The sequence below is a fragment of the Python bivittatus genome, unplaced genomic scaffold, assembly GCF_059951505.1.
Source record: "Python bivittatus isolate LINGU-HERP-01145 unplaced genomic scaffold, Pbiv_v1 ctg000480_np1212, whole genome shotgun sequence".
In the NCBI taxonomy this organism is placed as follows: Eukaryota; Metazoa; Chordata; class Lepidosauria; order Squamata; family Pythonidae; genus Python; species Python bivittatus.
In genome coordinates, this window is record NW_028277075.1 from 505,302 (window position 1) to 530,334 (window position 25,033).

The 25,033-nt window shown below is 38.3% G+C and overlaps 1 protein-coding gene across 2 annotated transcripts in view; it reads left to right on the forward strand.

The window, feature by feature from the left end:
• Positions 1–25,033, forward strand: part of PRIMA1 (proline rich membrane anchor 1) — an 81,645-nt gene that overhangs the window by 48,030 nt on the left and 8,582 nt on the right. The window contains exon 5 of one of the 2 annotated variants that reach the window (XM_007428885.4): positions 5,995–15,512. The exons of the other annotated variant lie outside the window; for it this stretch is intronic. Coding sequence (XP_007428947.1) covers positions 5,995–6,097 — 103 coding nt within the window. The 3' untranslated portion in view covers positions 6,098–15,512. Of the gene's footprint in view, positions 1–5,994; positions 15,513–25,033 lie in introns of those variants that run through there. 2 annotated transcript variants of the gene reach the window in all.

Genomic DNA, 25,033 nt, shown 5'->3' on the forward strand with positions numbered 1-25,033 from the left:
ATAAGACTTGGATGAATTCAATTCAGAACTGTCAGGACAATAAACCAGAAGTGCTATTGGTGAGTGGTTCATCTGCCTGGTTGACTGATGCACAGCCCATTCTGCAGAGGGTTGTACTCTCTGTGAGTAATTTGTTACACTATTTGAAGTATTCCTAGATCTATCATTGACACTGCAGGCACATGTGGCCTCAAAGGTTAGAAGTGCCTTTTACTAACATAGGGCTGACATACTAACTGCAGCCGTATCTGATCAGGAATTGCCTGGGGTCAGTTATATATGGTCTGATGGCCTCTTCATTATCTTTCTTTAATGTGTTGTATATGGGGTAACCTTGGAAAAGAGTTCATATATTTTGGTTAGGCCAAAGTAGAGCTGCTAAGAAACTAATTGTGATTAATCAATATGATAGCATGATGCCAGTGTATTGTCAGCTGCATTAGCTCTCTGTGTGTGTCCAAAGCCAATCTGAAGTGTTGATAAAGTCAGTTGGCAAATGAATGAAAACTAAGTGCAATTCCCCAAATACTTAGGGGGAAAAGAGTTTTGCTGACATTCTAAAATTATTTAAAATTCTCTCCTTTCTTCACTCTACTTGGAATATACACTCCTTGAATAACTTATTATCATCTGTAAGGGTTGTTCAGAGCAGAAGAGTTTTATTGTTCATTTATCTTCTTGTAAAGCTAATCTGTCATATTCATGAGAAGGGATGCAGTTCATGGCCATCATGACAACCCTGGACTTATTTCAGGAGATCATGGGCCTGACCCATGTAGGCATCCGCATGTTCGATTTGGCTTTTGTCTTGGAGCAACTGAGATATGATCTGAAGGAGGGGGGCATTTCTGTCTGTCACTTGGCACAGTCACATCACTGGTTATTATAGAATTTACTGGCCCTACAAACCTCTGCAGGGAGGAAAAGCCACTCCAAGTGCCCAATAAATCATCTCCATTTCCATAGACCACATGGGGAGTTCCCTGAAGCCTTTGTCAGGATTGCTTCTGAGCAGCCTAATTTTGGCCAGTGATTCAAGTGATTTCCTCAGGTTCTCCAGGAGATAAAATGGCTTAAGAAATGTTTAGAGTGAAGCTGGCATAAAAAGAAAAGTTTATATGACCAAACATGGGTAAGAGCTGAAGTTCAAGTGGTGGTAAGAATGGTGAAGGGTGCTTATTTCTCTGTTCTTACTGCTTCTGCAGATAGTCACCCCCAAGCATTATTTAAATTGACTAGGTCGCTATTATGGAAAGCCAGGTCAGAAGATGAATTTGATGGGCTATTGCAATGAATTCAGACAGCATCTAGAGGATAAAATCACTCACATGCCGTCTGGGGCAGGTCCAGCTGAAATGATGGAAGCCTTGTCTTGCAAAGTAGTGGGATAGATTTGGGCCTCTGGGTACTGAGGAAGTTCTCTGTGCTGTTAGCTTGGCCATCTATCCTACCTGGCTGGTGAAAGTTGCCATGGAAGTAAGGTAAGGCTGGGTGTGGGCAGTGGGAAATGGATACTTGAATGAGGTGTTGCTTACTTCCTCTTCAAGAAGCCATCACCCAGTTGTATTACAGATAGTCCTCATTTAGCAACTGCCTTGTATAGCAACTGTTCCAGCGGTGATGAAAAAGTAACTTTATGACCAATCCTCGCATTTATGACCTTCGCAGGTCTGTAAAGCAAAAGGAAGCTGAAGTAAGATCATAAGCACAGTCACAGTTTAACTTAGCAACCACTTTGCTTAACAACCAAGTTGCCAGTTCCAGTTGTAGTTGCTAAATGAGGACTACCTATAATTAACTGTTGACCAGTATCTACCCTTTCTTTTTTAGGGACAGCTGCAGAGAATCATGAGTGAACTAGATTATCTTGATCACTCAGGATTCAAGCCTGCATGTGGAACTGAACCAATGTCATTCAGTCTTGTTGATGACCTCTGGTGGGGCTGGGGCAGGTCCTGTTTGATCTCTGAGGTGCAATTTAAATTGCTGATTATCACCTTTAAAATCCTATATGGCTCAGGGCCTGCATAACTCTGAGACTGCCTTCTCTAAATTGAGTTGGCCTATCTGGTAAGATCTAGTAGAGAGAGCTTGCTGTGGTTTCCAAATCTGAGGTAAGAGACCCTTGCTTAGGTCTTCTCAGTGATGGACCCCCACTTCTGAACCTCCATTTCCGGACAGTCTCATTTCTGGACATCCAACTCCCTGTTATTTTTTCAAAGAGCTATGAAAACAAGGTTTTACAGAGGCATTTGGAGATCCACGAAGATTCTGCTGCTTACATTTTTATGTTTTAATGTTTTGTTATTTGTAGCCGCTTAGAGTCTTTGGAAATGTAACAGCATATAAGCCAAGCTAATAAATAGATAAATTACCAGAAAGTAGATTTCAGTTAGGCATCAGGGGAAAAAAAAAGTCCTACTGGTAAGAGCTGTTCAACAGGTAAAAGACTGCCTCAGGAGGTGGTGGATTTTCCTGTTTCAGAAGTGTTTAGGCCGTCAGGGATGTTGTAGTAATGGATTTCTGTACTGGTTACAAGGTGAGATCAGTCCCTTCCAGACTTTACATTCTGTGATTCTATCAGTTTAGAGCACCAAAAATCAAGCTAAAAGTAAATGAGTCTTTAAGTGTTTAGAGGGTTTTGGGAGACTTACATTATGTCTCAGTAGAAAATACAGGTGACCAATGAAGGGTCTGAAAGGACATATAATTACCATGGGGTTGCAGAGGAAGAGGACTGTTGAATATAATTCAATTATAATTACAATGATTAATGTGACAAAAGTGAGGAAGTATTAAATACATGGGACACAACCATCTCTTTCTGTTTAATTAATTTCATGTATTTTTAATTTAATTTAAACTTAAGTTATGTTAAGATTTTGCTCTTTGGAATGTGTCCTCCATACCAGTTAAAGGCTAGGTATAGCCCTTGGCCTGAAAAGAGTTGCATAGCATTATGGTGTATTTCCAGGTTTGGGCTGTCCTTTATAAATGTCTAAAATAGGACCTGAGCTGACTCCATGTGAGGAAAACACGCATCTCTGCCCTCTCCCATCCAATATTTCCTAGTGCTTCTCTCCTACCATCAGTCATCCCAGTCATATGGGCCCAGATCCTCAGGGTCAGGCAATATGAAATAAATTGTTAGATTTCAGACAGATTTCAGATGTAAGACAGTGCATGTAAAACAAGGAGTGAAAGAAAATGGGCATTATTCAGAAATAATTAGATTCTGTTAGGTCCTATTCTACTGTATTGCTTTCCATGGAAGTAGTTGCAATATTTTCCAGTGGTTGTGTTCCATGTCTGTCTCTGTCATAATTGCTCTGCTTCCTGAATGGGACAGACTGATAAGACTAGGAAGTATTTAATTGAACATTTTCTAAATGATATTTTCTTGGTCTTAGGATGCAGGAAAATGAATGCATGTGAAAGATGGAGAGGCTATAGATTTGAAGTCCTATTTCATTCCTTTGCTCAGCACCATAACGTTTCATTTGTTTAGTGTGAAAGTGCTCCTTTCATTTTAAAGCAATTTATACAAAGAGTTCAATCAGTGATTTGCTAATTAGCAAAATAACTGCATGTAGAAAATTTCATAGTAGACATTTTAATGAGCTACTACTGCTTCTGGCATGAATTTGGAGTGGATTTACATGGAGTGAATATTATGAATTTAAAGAGCATTTAACATACACCAGTACAAATTGCAAAGCAAATGCCAATTTAAAAAAGATGGACTGGAATAGGGGAAAAAGTAGAACAGAATTGGAGTAATGAAAAGAAGACTGAGAAAAGAATGTTTAAAAAATAACAATATAATTAGGTTTGCATATATATTTCACAGTTAACAAATAATTGGAGATTTTAAAGAAAATTTGCAATAGGACAATAATAAGGATTTTGGATTTTTTTTTCTTTTCTGATCAATGTGTCTACCTTGTTTTGTTTCCTGAATATATAGCACTTGTATAAATTACATTTTAAGCAAGCCCTATAATAGAACGGTCAAAAATTAGGAACATTGTTTTTAAAACATGCATACTTTTCAGATACTCAGATATTTGACTATTTTAAACAGTGCATAATACTGAAGAAAAAATATGTCTGATTTATCCTTTTAATTAAATTAATGTATAATTAAATATGTCTGATTAAGCAGAAATGTATCCTAATAATTATAATACTTAATCACTGATCATTCCTGTAAGCTATCTTTGTTTTATAATTTACCTCTGCCAGTACTGAAGCCACAATTAACATTAGCAGACCATAGTTCTTATTTGCCAGGAAACAAAAAAATATTTTGTGAAGCTGAATATATTGTAGCTGAGTTTGAATATCATCATGCCAGGAGTCATCTTAAATAATGTATCTGGGATATTGATTTTCAAACCAGTTTAAGCCTAGTGTCCAGCCCTACAGTTATGGATTCTTCTCAAATGGGCATGTGCCATTATCTTATCTCTCTTCGATTCTAATTTTAAAATTTCATCGGCTTTCACCTTTACCAGGTTGGATGCAGTACCCTCTGCAGTTCTATAGGGACGGTTTAAAAACTTCCCTTTTCAGCAGTGCTTATGTCCATGTGGAGATGGCTCTGTGGAATCCCTCAGCCATATGCTCCTTTGTTGCTCCCTCTATAGGGAATCAAGGAAGATATATATTTATTCCATTTTAAAGACCTACCTTGATAGAGAGCACAATGTCTATCTGTTACTGCTTCTGTCTGACCAGGCCCCTGACATATCTTTCTAGGTTGCCTGGTTTTGTGCTACCATTTGTTGTATCCATCCTACCTATGGTTGAAGTTTAGCACAAATTTTTATGATTGCCACTGCTATTTGTACTACAATTATACTGTATTTTATGTAATTTTATTGCTTTTTTTAAAGTTTTATAATAATTATAGGTCTATATATTTTATTGTTGTGCTTTCTGGCCCAAAGTACGTAATAAAAGTTTGATTTATTATCATCATACAATCAGTCACCATAAATCCTTCATTTTGTTCTTATTGAAACAAGATATGCAGTGTTTTTGGATTCTCCACTCCACTTTCAATCTTGTATCTACAGTTAAAAACCAAAGTTTGAAGTGGGCTCTGAAACCTATGGCTTATAAAATAAATTTGAATATCATTAATTGGTTACTACTGATCTTTGCACAACTCTAAATTTTATGCATCTCAGAAAAAATAGGTTAAGATTGCAAACAAAGTGCATGTGTCAAGACAAGCCCTGTTTAAATTGGCAGTTTAACTTTAGCAGTGATAATAGTTAGCCTTCATGTCTAGATACTTCTGAATACAATAGTTAGGGGGGGAAGTGGACAGAGAAGATGGCTTGACCCAGAATTTAAGGTATAAAAAAAACTAGATTTAATGGACTAATAGGGAGTAATGGGCATCTGTAAAAGCAGAATATCTGTTAAATGTAAATGGGATTTTCCTCATGCATAAAATGACACTGGATTTTATACATTTGTATTTCACATATTTTATGCATTTGCATGTGTAAAGTGGCAAATGTTATGTGTGCATAAAAGTATCCAGTATCCAGACAGATTTTCTTCATTGCATCCGAAGTACCCAAAACAAGGTCTATTAAATCAAGGGTTTATTGTCATACCTTTTTTTCCCTACTTTCCTTGTTCAGGAACAGGCAACCTGCTACCCTCTAGATAGTCTGCAATTGGCTGTCCTGCTGGTATTGATGAGAACTGAACATCTGGAAGCCATCTGGATCCCTGGCCCTTCTTTTCTTACAATAGTAATACACAGTAATACATGTTGTAGATAAATAATCTAGATTTGAAGATTTATAGAATTGCACAAAAAATCAATGGGGAATAAGATAGAGTATTTTTAGTTTCAGGAATCCTTTTATCTAATCATCTGTACAGAATGTTTTTCAGTATTTTACATAGCTAATGAATTTGTTTTTGTCTCCTTTCTTTTTAAAATATTACTTTTATTGGGCTTCAACGAAGGAAACCTATGAGAACAGAAGAGAATGGAACAAGTCAAGCTGAGTATGCAATGACATCCTGTCAAAACAACAGGACAGTTGATGCTAACAATGCAGTGGCGTAATTTCCGAAACCACCTCTTACATAGTAAACATTAAAAGCACACATGGTATATGCAAGGTGGGTGAAATGCAGCATCAAGAGAAGACTTATGGCCGAGGACTTCATTTCAGAAATAGCGTGCGCATCAGATATTCTGAAAAGAAAAGCAGGTGACTCCTCCTTGGCTTGCTGAGTGTCACAAAAGGTGGGATTGTACTTGGGGCTACTCTGAAAAAAGGATTCACAGAGGCCTACTCACTGCATGCTGGATCTGTTGAAAGCAACATTGCAGTGCCCCTTCTTCCTTTCTCATCTTAGATTGACTGTTTATTTTTTTAAAAATGCTTCAGTGATCCTTTGATGATTAAGAGGGTGATCTATTCAAGACAGTAAAATACCATAATTGGGCTTGCAAATTCAAGCTTTGCATTTTTCTGTTTATTTACAGTCATCATAAGACCCATCCTTTATCATGATTATATTGTTAAAGTGGAAAATTTCCATTCATTGAAAGGGAACATCCCTCCCTGCCCAGTTGCATGAATGTATCCCTTCCCATACAATCTGATACTAGATATAGATGCCACTACTACAGACAAAAAGGGATCTCAGAATGTCTTGTAGCAATTAGCTTTACTAATCAAAAGAAAAGTATTATCCATAATAGCATTTTAAAGTGTTTTCAATACTGTTAATCCACAATCCAGGAGCATTTTGGGCCTTGGTGTTAAAAAAAAAATCTATATTTGAGTTAATCCATTGTTATTTTGCACTGTTTAGCACATGTATATCCACCACACTAATCTGTAGACAAGATCTCTAGAATGATATGAAAATGTTTGAATCTGGAGGACAACAAGCTGCAATGGAAACAACTTCTTACAGACTTTCCTATTCCTTAAGTAGCTCCTCCAAGTGACTAAAGAATTTTCTGCTGTAGGGAAAAAGCTGTGATAGTTTAGTCCCCTCTTTAACAAGGGGCTACCAACAGTGCCAAAATTGTTCTGCGTTGTATCATTTTGTGATAAGAAACCACAAACAGTTGAAAAGCATAATCCAACTCTCTATTGTCACAGTGTCTCGTTAGGCACAGTCACTTTAATTTATAAAAGAACGTCTGATGCTGTTATTTGTCCATACCTTGTTAAAGAAGTTAAAATATGGTTTCTGTCTTTCATATGCCTTCATTTGTCACAGCTGCACCAGCAAAACAAAACAAAAAGATGTGCTACGATCTGGCTCTTGTCTTGCTGTCAAGCTTCAGTGATATTCTGTCTTTGTATATTCAAGCAGTCTAAAAGAAGCTGTAGCAGTGCTGTTGCCTAGAATCATGGCATTGTGTCAGTCCTAAGAAGCTGGTATGCTGGCTGATTGTGACTAGGATTGTCTCAGTGTAGAATTCCAGTGCATTCTGACTTACAGTCAGTTTTTCCAATGAGAATTGAAAAACTCTTAAAAGTGAGGGGTGGAAGCACATCTGTGCATTGGATTCTACTGCTCCCTTACCTAGACAAAGTCACTGGATAATGGCGTCCCAGTTAAATATCAAATATTTGGAAGGAAGGAAGGAAGGAAGGAAGGAAGGAAGGAAGGAAGGAAGGAAGGAAGGAAGGAAGGAAGGAAGGAAGGAAGGAAGGAAGGAAGGTTATTTCAGCCTTTGGCCAGTCAACAGAATACAATAATACTTAAATAAAATTAATTTAATATAGTCAATGCTGTTGCAGCAACAATAACTGGCCTCTTGTCTTAATAGCAATATAAAATACCTTTGCAACTATTTTAGTTGTATCTGAGCTTGCATCTGCAAGGCAGTAACATAAATCATTTATTCTTGGGAATCTCAAAAGTAGTGGTTATATATGTTGCTTATATCCCAATAGAGGATGCAGTACAAAAAAGCATGTTCCCAAGGCTCCAGAGTTAGAGTTGCAGGGACGTATACTAGAGGATTGGTTTCTTATAAATCTCATCTCTAGGATGGATAAGGGAAGTTCTTTTAAACAGAATGTGGTGAAAGAAATCCTAAACATACCTGTTCAATATGGATTGGTGATCCAAATATCTTTTTATATGATTTCCTGGAGCAGGAAAAGATTAGTGTCTTAGTTTTAGAACACTTTAAAGTTGATTTATTATTACTGCAATATTGCAAGAAGACTCTCATCAGTCACTGGGGACCTAGTCACTTCTGGGAAAGCATAACAGAGTCATCAACATATAATAAAAGAGGCACATGTGTGTCAGCCAGCATAGGGCAGCAAAGTTTTCAGATTCCAATGAGGCTGCCAAGTCATTCATATAAAAATTGAACAAGGTTGGAGCCAAGGCACATCCTTGTCTATCTCCACATGTAGAAGGAATTAAATTAGTTAAAGTGCCATTAGGATTATATATAATCTGCAAAAAGGATTTAGAATATATGCCTTCTGTCAGTTGAGGTTTTCCTCAGTGTTTCCCATAGTAGTCTCCTAGAAATAGAATTGAAAGCTGCTTTAAGTCAGGAAATCTATGAAAAGATTACATATTGTTCCTGAGAAATATTTCTCAGTGGGATGGTGCAAGACCGTACAGTGATCTAGTTCAATGCAACCTTCTCTGAACCCAGTCTGCTCAGTCCTCAAGATTTTAGGATCTGCTAGCCATGTCTCTAACTCATTTAAGAGATGCATAGCATAAACTTTGCCCACCATTGATAACAAACACTTGGGGCAATAGTTTGAGGAATCCTTTTTAAACATGAATATTACAATGGATTTTTCCATAGTTATGGGATTACCCTTTTATTGTTGATAGGAATTTAAAAATAAAACTAGCAAAGACTGGAGCCCACCATTTTGAGTTGATTTTAATAAATTCTGGAGGTATAAGATCAGGGGACTCTCCCGTTTTTTAAATGCCTTATCAGAACCTCAGTTTCTTTTATGGGGACAGGAAGCCTCAGTGGGGGGGTTTCGGTAGTAAGAAGCACAGTGGACTCAAGGAAATTGTCATTATAAATTGCAGAAAAATGGGTGTCTCAAGTTCCAGCAGAGATTTTACATATGGGATTTTTCAGAATACCTTTCCATAGCCCTGGAAACAATTCTCCAATAGATTTGTTTGTCTTTACTTCTAGAAACATCAAAAAGACTTTTCCAAGTGGCTTTGTTGAGCTTTAAACATTTTTTGTACTGTATGTTCTTTTTTTGTCTAGCAAAAAATGGCTAGGGAAATCTTCTTATTGCCTGCTCTGTAGCTTTGTCAGTGTTACAAACTTGTTATTTAGAAACCTACATAGGTTCACTTTCAACCTATTAATCATCATCATCATCTGCCTGGGTTATATGAAAATTTTACTTCACAGTGAGCCAGCAAAATATTCATAAAAGAATTAGCCAGATTACCATAAAAAAAGTAACCTCAGATGCCTCAGTCGCTGACATGAGCTCCTTTTTGTTTAGCCATACCTTCAAGGGAATTGAAAATAAAGGCCATCTTCCCTTCCGTTTCACTATAGTGAGCTTGCTTTCAACTAAATGAAATATCACTTTCCTTTGAACAAATTCAAACAAAGTAACAGGGCAGGTGATCACTGCCCATTTGTTTCCCAATAGTGAAAGAAGACAGTAAGCTTTCTGATCCTATTATGTAGTCCATACACTGTTGCCACTGGAGCCACAGATAGATTCTCCAGGGATGTCTGGGGGCAAACTACCTTTCAAAATGATATGGGTGAGCATCCCAACAAGCTGTATCAAGTAGGCTCTTGAACAATTTATACCACAATCCTTAGAATGATACAGAAGAAAAGGATGCTTATCCATCCATTTCCAGTGGCTGGATGCTACCCAGATTAAATCATCAGATCCACAATTTTAAGTTAAAATCACCTAGCAAAATAAGACAGGCCCAGGGAAAATGTGCCATAGTATCAGTTATTTACGAGTCTAATTGTTCCCAAGTACAGCTGATTCCACTGGCAATTTGTCTGGGTGAAAGATAGATGTTACAAACTTGTTCTTTTCCTGATCTGAACCAAAATAGCCATGGCATAAGGGGGAAGATCAGGTAACCTAATTATTCATACGTTCAAAGCCACCCTGCTTTGTATCTACCTTTATTGTTAACTGAGTGGGCATGCATAGTGTATATTTCAAAACCATTTATGTTAATCTCTTGGCTCCATGTTTCTTGAAATAGTAGAATATTCATAGATGAATAACATTTTAGAACTCCCTATGCTTCTTCTTCCTATTCCAGCTAGCTATATTCCATGAGAGCAATTTCAAAGTTTGGCTAAGGATTTCCTTAGCAACTTTGTGAGAAAAAAATATTGCTATCACTCTGTTTTAATTATGATTACAAGGCAAATATTCAACCCTAGCAATATCCTTGAAGCAAGTTGCCAGTGAGGACAAAGAATGACTAAGATGGAGAAAAAGAGCTTTGGAGTCCAATTGTGTTAAATAGCTTTAAAATGATGTTTTTTTAAAAAAAACTAGCTTGTTAGTGACAAATTGTAAATATCAAACACATTTATTCACCTCCTTTATAGGGCAAAAAGCACTGTATTTGGCAGGAAACATGGTAAGGCTCTATAATGACTTTTGGGTTTTTATTCCTATCATTTAAAGACTGGCATGACGGGCCAAGTGTATTTCAGTTTCCCTGTCCCTGCCTTTTGTACCATTCTTGGCTCCTGAATTGAATCTTGATTTTTGTCGCTGGTCCTTTCACCATTGTTTCTCCTGGGATTTTGCGTGCCTTTTTTAGGCCTACATTCTCAGTCAAAAATAATCATCTGTTTCTTTAAGTTTATCTTCTTCTTTGCCTTACTATATTCAGAGTTATTAATATAAGAAAATATATAAAGAAATTAATAGGAAACCTCCCAATACAGTACTAAAATATTTTTTAAATTACCAGATAGTTTTATTAATCCATTTTCAAACAAAGAAACATAAAATAATGTAAAATAAAAATGAACAAAGTACTAATTTTTTTTTTTAATTGGTCAGTTACCTAGATATTTGAGTGCTCAACTATTAGTGTTAGAATTGAGAATAAAATAGTATGGACTGGTATCTTCTATTTCTGGGCCTATTTGCTGATTGATTCAGCATTTCAATAGAAGAGACTATCTGTAGCTCAGGGTTGAACTGTGGAGTCCTTGGTGTGCTCTCTGAGCTTGGTTGTTTACTTGCAGACGTTTCATTACCCAGCTAGGTAACATCAGTGTTAGCGAGGGTGGAGCTGGTTTATACTTATAATTATTATCCTTACAAGAAACTTTCCTTTCTTCAGTATCTTCAAGGGCTGGTATCAAACCAGATCCTATTCAATTTCAGGCAGAGCCATGAGAAGTTGAAGCGCAGAAGGAAAAAGCAGATGCCACAAAGCAATAAGAGGCCTGCACTAGAATAAAACTATTTCTTTCAAAGACAATCAATGTTGGCATGAGATCATTCTTGCTTATCTTAAAGATGTTCGCAGAATAATATACTTGCTTGCCAGTTTGATGCCCCTTCTTTCCTCCTAATTAATCTGTTGCGTGAGTTGCATAATGATATCACTTTTAGAGGCTTCTCTGTAGATTAGCTTTTAGCAACTTCTCCAGGGCTCAATAAAGTAGTCTTACACTGTGACCTCTACCTATTTCATTAAAATGGCTGTGAAAAAAACCATGAACAAGATAGCAGCACTGAGATTATAATTGCTGTTTTAAAAAAAAAATTGCAGAAGAGGACTGCAGGCTATAATGCCCCTAAACGTAGGTGAAAAAAAAAACACAAAAATAAGAAAAGCTGTACTGTATCTAGCTCATTGAAACAACTTCCCTCATCATGATCTTACTCGGAGTCCCCCAAGGGTTTAATAGTTAGCACAGGTAGCTATGAGTGACTCAAGGGCCTGGTCAATCATTACATTTCAGTGGAAGTGTTACTAAGTGGTAGAGCATATGTAAATATGTACACTGTCTAAAAGGGAAAACATTCTTACGGAGAGATCTGTAGAGTAATAAGTTAGCCTAATTACCTATCTAAGTTTCTTTCCTTCTAAGGAATATAGTTAGAACCTTTTAAAAATCAAGCCTTGGTGAAAATGGAGTAATCAAAGTACAATATTCAGTTTTATGGATATAGAGCTTTCTCTTCCAGTTAGTTTGGTGTATTATAGTTGCACCAGTAAAAGGAACATAATTTGGATTCTTGGAGGCAGAATTATTCAGAATCAATTGCCAATTCAAACAATGCTCTTAAAACCATACTCCATGGTCACTTATATTACTTTCCCCACAATCCTGGTTAGAATGTTTCATGAGTAGGTTTGCTTCCCCCCCCCCCTGGCAAGAGAGGGGGGAGGGAGAAAGAGAGAGCGAGATGATCTTTAGAAAGTATATACTCTTTTCTTAAAAAAGAGAATAGACATGCTTTATAGCGTAAAGTTTACATGTATGCAGGTTATAATGATTAGGTCTATCAGCAGAATTTTAGTGAACCAGTAGTTTAAACTCAAAAACTGAATTGGATCATTTAATAGTTCTGCAGCAGCAAAAACAAAACAAAAATAATTCCTCTGTAATTTCTCCTGCAGGATTCAAAAATGATAATGCTCTCCCTTATTTTGGAAAAAAATGCAACCCTCCTGCTCCATAGTCAGATGAGGGAAAGGCTGAGTAGAGGGTGATCTGTGGCCTGCAGTCCTGTTACATGATCATGGGAAGTAGGTGGTGCTAGTTTGGCCGCTGGTCCACGTACTCTTTCTCTAACCCACAGCAGCAACTTCTGCTTAGACGTGTTCCTTGCCATTTCCCCCCAAGAAATTAAATCTGGATCATGCTGCATGCAAAACACTGAATCTAGTGACCATCACCAGACTGTTAATGGTACAGCTGGCTTACTGGGTCAAATGTTAACATGTAAATCGACTACAACTTCATCTCTTTTCATACAGTACAGTGTCCAGTATGAGAAGGAAAAACACCCTGGTAATTCCCCTCATACCTTATCTCGCCACGTCAGTGAGGAAAGTTCAGAATGGAAAGAGTAGGGTGGAGCACATGGCCTCCTCTCCCATGAGTTACTCTTTGTCTATACAGTGAAGATGGAAGAGAGAGCGATTGCAATGTGTCCCCAGCTGCATTGCAATTGTGCTGCATTGTTACTTTCATTCATTAAAAGGCAGTTTCTGTAAAGCCTCCACTGAAGTTAACAGAAATTTCATAGCAGATAATAGCCTTAATCTGTTGCATGTACTACATCTACCAGGAGTTACCAAATGCCCTGCAAGTCATTTTAACTCAGAATACCTCTGGGGTGAATGTCTTATTAGTCCTTTACTCTGAAAGCCTTTTGAATTCCATGTAAGAATGTATTTTCAGAGAAATCTTAAGACGCACTCTCTTTATTATGGTCACTGACAAATCCAAAGTAAAATTGGAACAGAGAAAACATTATTTCAAAGGCACATGTTATATTTATTTTAACAAAAGTACATGATTCACAAATCCAACTTAAAATAATTTAACCATAACACTTTATTAGTTAATAGCAAAGGACAATTTATAATACGCAGTAAAGTTTAACGTAAATATATTCAAACAAAAAGAAGAAAACTGTTTTGGACATAAAGCTAATAGGCACATCCAACTTAAAAAAAAAAGTGGAAATACTCAAAACTTGGCTGCTAATAACTGCTCTCACTTTAATTGCAATAGAGAGATTTTTGGCTGCTTGCTCTGGATGTTTTTTGCTTGGGGGGGGGGAGGTGTTTGCTTCTTTTTGTTTTTTGACCCTGAGAGCAATATAGGCGATAGAACTGTGCAGACTTCCTGAGACTGAAGTGACCAATGGGGCTAAAATATATTCTGACATCTCTATAGTAATCACATTCAAAAAGGATACAGTACACTGTTTCAATATGTCCCAATTCACAGGGGGTGTAATCTCAATTCCAGGGGTATTTTTTTTATAATGGCCTTTGAGGACTACTAAAGATATGCAGTTAAACTGGGCTGCTATGATATGATGTTGTCATTAGTTCTAATCATATGATTCAATATACAAAACTGCATTATTATAGTCATCAGAATATTTATTATGAATTCTATACTTGTTAATGAGCAGCTTTAAATTATTACAAATTATATTTTCATTTTATTTTTGCTTCTTTCCAAAGAATCTCAGTGAGAGATTATGGTATTTGTAACATACCATGCATACATATCTTACCTAGAAGGCTGTGGGAAAAAGGAGGTGGGATGTATAGGAAGTTTATATTTTGCTGGTATTTTTGGCTACTCTTGTCAGTACCATAGAAAAATTAATTTTACACTGCAGTGAAACCTTAATGGAGTTCTTGGGGGAGGGGATTTTCGTTAATTCCAGAATATCCATTACATCACTGTGAATTATCTAAAATTAAGTTCAATTTAACTGCCTCATATGAATCACTTCAGTTGCAACAGACCTGTCTGTTATTTTAAGGGGATGTCCAGATAGAAATCTGAGCTTTGCATCCAAAGCCTGCTAAATAAGAGTCCATTAAATTGGAGTTTCACTGTGTATGCTACTGCACAGACACATTAACACAGGCAAGAGAATGATCACATTATTCCTGTGAGTGGTTTGTACAACTGGTGTTGCTGAAGATTAAGTGTAAGGGTAATTTTAGATTTTTTAGAATTCTTACATCCACCTTTTTTGGCTTGGCACCTTTCAGATACATCAAAATGACTGGATTCACAGTACATGGCAACACCTAGCCAACCTCGAACGATCTAAAAATGTTAAGCTGAATCAGACCTGGCTTACATTTAGATTCAAGGAAAGCTCAAGGTTACATGATGGAGTGAGAAGTTGAAATATAGAGAGATATATCCCAAATGTTAATGACAAACCACAAAAAAACTACATAGACATAGATATGTCCATGTAGTCACCAGGAATCTTAAGAGACTCTTTAATGATTCAGAACTTTGGAAATTGCAGTTTCAAAATGTTTTGTGGGAAGATTGATTTGGGAAGATCTAGACTTAGTTATTTCTCAGTTTTGCTCTTTTCTAAATATTGTGATACAGGTTTTGACTAAAAACTAACCAAAATATTAATTATATTTAAGAGGCATTCAATCTGTTTTTCCCCTACAAACAATTTAACTCTTCTGAAGGTATAGTTTGGTTCCCAGCCTTCAAAACGGGGCAGGAATATGTCTTCAAGTGTTTTATAACAATATTTTATTTGAAACTAACTGCTGATTCAAAAAAAGGTAAATAAAAATAATGTGCTCTCTAATGCATTTCATTAAATACAAATGAAATTTACAAGTCTTTACAGATAAAGGGTGTGCGTGTGTCTGTTTCACAGTGAGAACCTCATGCTGAAACATAATTCAGTATAGCAATTTACAGGGATTAAAAAGTTTATTTTTATTCTTTTTAAAAAAATCAGATTGAAAGGCTTTACGTACCAATGGCCATGTAGCAAGCAAGCATTTCAGTTTATTATTATATCTTATATTGCTCTACTTATATTAAGCTGATTGTACATCACACAAGAGCTGAGATTTTTCTCAGCTTGCAATCTTGTTACTACAAGAGATTTGTGTTAGAAGATATACATAGAGGGTGTGTGGTCCCGCCAAAATTATGATTTGTTGAGTCCCATTCATTTTCGTGAGAGAGTAGATCAAAGCATGTGTTTAAAATCTCCTACTGGGGCTTGAGAGTGCTTCATTTTGGCTGGAACATAGCCATATATAATATGTGTATGGAGTTGAATTTCCATTGCCTCGCACTTTGCAACTTGGATTCTATCATGCAAAATGGGTGTAAACCTATCCTCTTCACATGATATCTTTGTACCTATTTTGCACTTTGCTTTGCACAATTATGTAAAATAATTCATAGTGTAAGGCAATGGAGAATTGTGACTGTTATAAATATATTTTTATATATTCTTTATAGCCTTTCCTGCATCTCTGCAACTAAAGTATATGATTTTTAAACTGCAAGGGTAGTGTGTTAAAAGCTAATGCATGAATGTAAATACTCTTTAAGATCTGCCTTTTTGAGTGTACACCACATTACAGATTAAAACAGCTCTTGTTCTTTGAAAATCTGTACCAGTGGTTAAGTAACTGATGAGAATGGCCACGATCCAAAGAATTCCTTTAGGAACACATAGAAGCACCTTGCACACATACCAGGCTGGCTGCTTTGGGAAAGGAAACTCAGAAATCTCCTAGTATTCATGGAGTTCATTGGATCATGGCCAAAACCAATTTTAGAATTAATGTTATGTTTCTAAGACAAATCCATTAACATATATTTAGCATTTAAGGATATTGCTCAATACGTACATTCTGTACCAGAAAAAAACCTGTGTTGCATATAGAGATTGTGCAGTACCCTATTAAAAAGACCATAACTACTTTTTATTTTAAATAAAAATATACTTATTAAAAGTTTCCTATCTGTTTTTGTTATTTGTTAGTTAAGAATCATTCTCTTGTTATACGTCATGAAGATGCCCAAATTCATGTATGCCTAAGCTGTCTAGAGCAATTACAATTGAATAACAGCTCAGTCATAGGAACACAAGAATCTGTTTTACGCCAAATCAGAGCTCTAGGCAATATAGTCTGTACTGAGACACTGATTATGTTTACACAATGCTCTATCTTTATCTTCTGTCACACACTGCACTTTGATGATGCATCGTAGCTTACATGTGATCCAAATCCAAGATGGCAACCATTCTAGGTTCAGCCAACAAAGGAAACAACAAAGCTTGATTAAAGTGTAGCCTATGACAAAGAGTAAAATGTTGTGGGCATGCTCACTAATCAAGTATGATACTTTGATTTGTCATGTAATTAGAGCCACTGACTAGCAATAACTGTTCTGGATTTCAGACAACCTTGCTTGAAAATGAGCTTGAGCCAGAGAATTTACGATGTGTGACAATGCATGTGTTCCTTGTTAAAATATGGTCTTTTTTCATTAAAATAGAGCCCTTGACAGTAGAGGCTCTTATTTGAATTTTAAGAGGATCCATGCAAAACTATGTATTTCTATTAGATGTAGCTCTGGGAATACACAGGATCATGCAACAGATATTAAACAATGTACAGGTTATATCCATGTCCACCCCAATGCTTGCTCAGGAAGCTCTTCCGAAAAGAATGTGGTCAACCCACTGGATGGTTTAGGGTGAGGTTGAGCAGTTTGTGATTTCAAAAAAATGAATGGGCAGCAATCTATCCACCCACCATCTGCCATTTTTATAGGTTATATCCAATCATTTCCATATCCCGGCTATCTTTCCATTTCCCTATCCCCCTCCCCCACATCCTAGCACCATTACTGATAAAAGGAATGCAGGTTGTTGAGCCCACTTCATTCCTTGAAATAGCTGACCTCCACGCTCTGTCTGGTTCACATTATTGCACTAGGCCATGATTCTTGAACCAGTATTACACAAATCACATCAGTTGCATTATGAGACCAAATGAAATGAACTACATTGTGGATTAGCATAATTGTTGAATAGGATCATCGATTACATGAATCAAATTATTGGGATCCTTGTGAACAACTCATAGCAAAATCTCTTATTTATACATCTATTTCCTGTGATTTTTTCCTTTTAACCAGAATTCCCAAACAAGCTCACTAAAATGCAACAGTTCCATTAAACTCATTAAAAAAAACAGTGTGCATGTGGTGGCGATCCAGAAAACAGAAAAGTGGATACAACTTTTGGCTTCCAAGAAGACAGAGAAAAAAAAATGGCCTTGTATTAGTATTAATTCTGCCGAACTATGAATTGGAAAATAATCACATTTTTAACATGTGTTTTGTTTTTTGGTGGTTTTTTTTTCATACTTAAAGTGTGACACATCCACAACCAGCTCTCTGGACTTTCTGAATAATTTTTTCCAGCTGTAATTGAGGACAGAGTTGCACAACTTTTTCTGGGCCGCATCTGGCTTATGAATAGCTTACCAGGAAGCTGCACACTGAAAAGTTGTGGGAGAAGGCAGGAGAAAAGCTCAATCTGATTTACATGTAATAAAGATGAAAGATAGTTAATATGATTATTCTCCATGCTGATATTCAATAATTTTCCACTTCTGACTTACTAATATTTGCAATATGGTGACGACTAGGGGAAGTCTTCATCTGTCACCCTGGAGTCTCTTGGACTGTGCACCTCTCATCTAAGGACACAGGAAATGATCTTTTGCTAAGAAGATCACTGACCCTGGATCCTCCATTGTCGATAGTAATAGGAGATCTCAAGGATTTTCTCCCAAACCTACCTGGAATGCATGGACCTGCTCCTGACATATTCTGGAAGTAATGAGTCACTCTAAAACTCTTCTCTTTGCTCACCAAAATCTGAAGTGATGCCCCTGAATGGGACACAAGTCCACTTTAAAATCTAATTCATTTCTCCTGCAAAAGACATCCTCTTGTTATTTTAAATTTCTTTTTCTGCTTTCTCTCTGAGGAAGGAATAGTGAAAAGACAAAGGGGCACCACAGCAGACATGTCTAAGTGAATAAGCTTATGTGCTAGAGACAGCCTTTCCCATTTTTATTTGCAACATGAAGGTAATTCAGTTAGACATATCAAGCAATTTGAACATTTATGTATTGTCCAGTGCCAAAGCATGAACAATTCAGCAGCAAACAAGATTTGACAGTCTTGGCAAGCTAAAATTCCCATGTTTAAAATGGGGGGGGGGGGCACTTACAGCATACCCATTTGGACATCTATTAAAGAATATACCTCTCTATAGAATTATAGAAATAGAGAATCATAGAAATGTGGAGTTAAAAGGGACCCCAAGGATCATCTGGTCTAACCTTCTGCAGTGTGAAGGAAAACCAGCAATCCTCAAGAGGTAGCTATCCAGCCTCTGCTTAAAAACCTCCAGAGATGGAGAACCATAGTAGACTGCTCCACTATTGTAAAGATCTTACCATCTTTTTTCTTATATTTAAATGAAATTGAGGCAGTTGCAACATATATCTATTATTTCTGGTCCTAATTTCTGTGAGAATGGAGAAAAGTTCCTGATCATCTTCTATATGGCAGCCTTTTATGTTTCTGAGCACTAATATCATATCTCCCCTCAGTCTTTTTTCCCTTCAGACTGAACACCCCAAGTTCCTTCAGTCTATCCCCATAATGCATATCCTCAAGTCCTTGCATCATCTTTGCCTTCCTCCTCTGCCCATAAACCATACTTTAGCAGCTTGTCAATGAGAATGGCATGGGGAACCTTGCTGAAACTGAGGTGGTTTGTATTCACAGCATTCTTCTTATGCAATGAGCTTTCCTCCCTGTGTGTGAGCAGGGGGTGGCAGCCTTGTCTGTAACTCTGTGTTTATTCTCTCGGCGTAAAAGCACTGAATTAAACTGGAATTATTTCTTGGTAGGCTTGCATAGAGAAAAGTTCATCATTCTCTCTTAGCCCTCCAGATGTGTCTCAACTACTCATGCTGACTGGGAATTCAAGACTTCTGTGAGAGCCAGGCTGGGAGTAACTATACTAGATTGTGGATGTTCCTCTCTTAATTCTATTAATTGCATTTTCATCCTACCTTTTCTCTGAGAGCTTAAGGCAGCTTAATTGACCTTTCCTCTATTTTTAGCTAATTTTAGCTATACAACCATTCTCTGATGGCTGGGCTGATAAGTAATGGCTCAGAGCCACCCAGTAAGCTGCATGACCCAGGGGAGATCTGAGCCTACATTTTCCTGCTCCAATACTTAAATACTAAGCTACACTGGTTCTCCTGATAATCCAGTTAGCCAACTAATTTCTCTTTTGAAGTCACTCCTCTAAGTAAGTTAGTGTGTCCTGTTCTGGAAAAAAAGAAAGTAAAATCAAAACAGAACAATCCTAAACGTATTCCTGTCTTAGAGACACTTCGTGCAATTATACTGTAAATGCAGCATTTCCTCTAGATTGAAAACTGAGCTGATTAACTTCTGGGATTAACTGACTCAGCTTTCCTTGAACTTTCAAAACCCTTCAGTGTTACAGAAGCAAACAAGGGCAGCTCCAAGGCTGAATTGACATAGCCCAATAGATGTTGTGAAAGGGCCCCAAGAGGAGCTAGAATCCCACAACATCCAGATGGCTGAAACAGAATTAATGATCTTCGTACATCTCTCTCATCACTGCTATAGCATCTTCTTCCATTGCTCTTTGGGGAAAAAAAGAGGAGGTTGCTACCATCATTCAAAAAGACGAAGATGAATCTCTTCCTTCACATCTCCACAAGCTCCTCTTGCCTGCATCGTCCCTTACACATGTGTCAATTGGCTTAGAAAGTACTTCGCTTGCTTTGGGTCTTCCCTGCTTTTATACGTATTGTGGAAACTACCTGCAGACCAAATACAAGAATTTCTATTGCTTTCAGTCATTTGTAACCATCATTATTTATAGCAGCATTCCCATGCAGATTAATCCTACGTCCTTTTCTGCAGTGTTTCCTGCCTGATGTGCAATGCAACACTCACTTGATTCTCTGCTAATTAAATGTGATCTTCACAACAGCAGCTTCTCTCCCTCTCCACCCCCGCCCCTCCCCTGGAAACATTGACTTGGCAGACCTGCATAATGGGGCCTGCCATTATCACAGCTAGCATTCCATCTCTGTCTAACAACAGCATGTGCTACTTGCCATCAGCCTCAAGGAAAGGCTGAACATCATAAATTCAAGAGAGGGAAGAGCTGACTCAGGTATGTGCTATTTACATATTACAGTGACAACGCCCAATAGACTACTTGAATGACAGGGCCTGTCTGTGCAATGACTCCCCAAACAGCAGATTTTTACTGCTAGTTAGGGGAATATGTAGGGTCCAATAATTTAGGGAAACACTATACAGCTTGATGTAGGGGTGGAACGGAACATTATTAGCTGCTCCAGGTGTCATAAAGTCTTAACTGAGAGTTAAATGTCCATAGCATCCACGTAATTGCCAGTTTAAGGTTCTGAAGGGTTTTTAAACATGTATTTATTTATTAAAAGTTTGGAAACACCCAATAGTCAAAACTCTCTAGGTGATTTACACTAAAATACACTAAAAATAGAATTTCAATTTTAAAAAAATACAATGAAATGCAAAATCAAACGACCATATAAACTAGGTAGCAGCATGACAGTCATTCAAAGACTACAACAATATAAATTAAATACAATTAAAGCCAATTAAAAGCCTGGGAAAATAGAAAGGTCTTCACCTGGCACCAAAATGATGCTAAAATGACTCTCTGGGTAGGGAATTCCATAGATGGGGGTGCCACCACAGAAAAAGCTCTCCCCCTTATAGAAGCTCACCTCTGTTCCTTTGGTGAGAGGACCTGAAGAATGGCCTCCTTAGGAAAGGTACATACAAGAGAAGGCACTCCTTCAGCCATTTAGGGTTATAAAGGTCAAAAACAGGACTTTGAATTGGGTTTGGCAGCCAGTGTAAATGGAGAAAAACTGACATAATATGTTCGTATTGGCCAGTCCCAGTGGGCAGTCTAGACACTATTTTGGACAGATTGAAATTTCCAGACCATTTTCAGAGGCAGCTCCGTGTACAATAGATTGCAATAATCCAACCAGGAAATTACAAGAATATGCTGTTGCAAGGCTTCTCTGTCCAGGTAAGGTCTCAACTGGTAAATCAGACAAAGGTGATAAACACCACCGTGCCACCAATTACTCAACTGGACAGATGCACCACCCACAACCAATATCTCTATGCTGTCTGGATTGGGTTTCACTTTACTGGCCCTCACCCAGTACATTCCTTTGCCCAAACATTGGTTAAGAATGTCAACTGCCTCACTTGTGTTAGATGAAAAGGAGAGGTAGAGCTCAGAGTCATCTGCCTATTGATGGCCCCTCAGCCCATGTCCCCGGATGACTTCTTCCAGCTTCAGGTTTCATGTAGATGTTAAAGAGCATAGAGGATAAAATGAAGCCCTGAGGGACTCAAGCTCATGAGGCAGAAGAGTAATCCCCCAGCACCACCTTTTGGAAACAGCCACCCAAGTACAATGTCCCCATATCCCAACTCTGATGTCCAGAAGGATACCATGGGCAATGATATTGAAAACTACTGAATGGTCCAGGAGGACTAACAGAGTCACATTTGCCCTGTATTTTCCCAGGCAAAGGACAAGCATACTAGTGGTAAACCAAACACATCCAAGCGCTTTGTCCACCTCCTCAGGACTCAACAACTGAAACTCACCCAATAAAACAGGACAGGTTGGTGCTTTGGACACTTCTATTTCTGGAGTTCCGTTAACTGCAGAGACTAAGTCATGGCAATAAGCCCCTCACCACTCTGAAAAGTCTGCTGAGCGATACTAAGAAGATTCATTACAGGCAGAGAAGAAAAATGTCTTCACCATCCTCGCCCTAACCAATGTAAGCCTAATAACAGGCTCTAAGCTGTATTTGATCCCATTCAGCATTCCTCCACTTCCATTCTAGCCAGTACCCCACTTACTTCATGGCCTTTAGCTCAGACATATGCCAGCTTTTCAATTACTATTAATGAGAGTTGACCAATAAATGACCACACCTGATGCCCATAATGCCAGGCCCAGCGTTGAGAGGGCTCTTGACATCGTGCTCTCATAGGAACCCTTCTAGAGCAGAAGATCCCAGTGTTGGGTTTGCTTGGTTAGTAGCTGTAGGCTCATAACCAGCACTGTGACTTGTAAGCCGATGTTGGTCCTTTTGTATGGCAGAGAAAGAGAGATAAAGAGACTCCCGAGCTCTGAGCTCTCTTTGAGCTCTCCAAGTCTGTCTGAGCTGGAAGATGCCATCCCAACAACAGCCAGTCCAGGTTACCCCTATACATGAATATGAGAAAGAGGAACTACTACTGTATGTCCTTGACCTTAGGCTGCAAAATGTCTTGGGCTAATCCTTCCAGAAGCCACAATCTAATTTACCCTCAATGCCAATGACTTTATGAGAGATTGAACTGCCAACTCTTAGCTATTCTAGCAATGTTTGATGTGGCAAAAAACTAGGTGTCCAGTTTTATAGCTGCTGTGGCTATAATTCACTCTTAGGTCTAATCCCAAGCAAAGTCAAGGGAAATAAAGTAGAGTGTCTGAGATAAATAGCTGTATACTGATAACATGGTCCAGAGCCAAGTCATTCTTGGGGTTTAGTAGCAACTGGGTACCTGAAGGACCATCTCATCCCCGTCACATCAACCCATCCCACCTGGTCATGCAGAGAGGGGATGCTACGGACCCCGTCTGCAAGAGAATTTCATCTGACCGGGTCCAGGAGGCGAGCCTTCTCTGCAGCAGCCCCTGCCCTTTGGAACACTCTTCCCTCAGAAGTGAGGTTGGCCCCCTCCCTCTTAGACTTCAGAAAGAAACTGAAGACTTGGTTTTGTTATTATGCATGGGGTGGGGATGGGAATGGTCAGTTTTGGGGATGGCTGGTTCCCTAGTCCTACCTGACCAATATTATCTGGTCCCAGGCTGCAACAATACCACCATCGCTTGGATTTTATCATATTTAATCATTGTATTTATGCTGTACTATTTATGTTTTTATTGGTTTTAACTGTTTGGTTGTGAACCGCCCAGAGTCCCTCCTTTTGGGGGAGTTGGGCAGTGATATAAATTTGATTTATAAGCAACAAACAAACAAACAAACTGTATTTTCCAACGGGTTAACTGTAGAAAGGTGGTCACAGGTCAATCTAAAAGCCCTGGTAGGTGGTTTGGGACACATGAACTGTGTCCTCCTTAGAAGACGTGGCCCTCTCAAGCTCTTCCCTGAGAGCTGATTGGGATGACTACTGCAACCTCACATTCCCAGTGCAGTTTGCCGGATGTGAGCGAGAGGGCAGGCTTTCTTTGTAACAGTGCCATCTCATGGAAGCTCCCCCCCCCAAAAGTACATGCAGCCCCTATCTTACTGCAAATTTGCAGATTATATGTTTTATTTCAGTGTGCTTTCAGGTGCAGCTGGTTGACTCTGGAAGCCTGTCTTGGTTTTTATTTGGGGTTTTATCTTTGCTTCCTGTGGTGTTCTTCATTTAGTTTATTCATATTTTTGTCTTCATATTTAATGTTGTGTGCCACCCAGAGTCCTTTGGGGCTGGGGCTAGTTATAAGTAGTATAAAATAAATAAATGAACCTGATCCTGATCCAGTACCAAATCCTCCTTGTCAGATGACTTACTAAAGCAGTGTTTCTCAACCTCAGCAGTTGTGAGCTCACAATTGCTGAGGTTGAGAAACACGGTACTAGAGGCAGACATAACACTAGACTTCAGGAGAAGCATCATTGGTAAACCCAGTCCTGCCATGACATTAGGAACCTGACAGCTGTCCAAGGCCACCTGGTGCCAATTTCATCCCTGTGTGACCTGCCTCCATGCGAAGGTATGGATGTTCTGCCTGTGACATGACTTTACGTATTACCCCCTCTCTTGCCTTCAGTCTTTCTCCTCTTACCAAGGCAATGTTATTCTGGACAACAACAAGAGTCAGCTTGGATCCTGAAATGAGAAACTAGCATACATCTTTGAAATACTAAATACAATTCCATCATTTCTCATATTATCACCACTTTCACAACTCTGCCCCTTACAGTCTTGCTCCCATAGTAGATATTTAAATAAAACAACAGTAATTTGACCTCAGGAAGAAGAGGAGGAGAGAGAAACACACAGTACCCATCACAAAACAAGAACATCTGCTGCTCCCTCATGTAGCTTCCATTATGTACAGGCTTCAGCAAGTGATTGGTTTTAAGAAGAAGCAAGATCCTATGGATAAAGATTGTTATTGTGTAAGTGCTGATAAACCGGCGCCCGAGAACTCATCTGGAGAAGGGCTGCTCTGTTATTTGTGTGATAAGCATTGGAAGACAGAGAGAGTCAGGGTCAGAGTGTTTAAGCTGAAGACAACATGCTGTCATT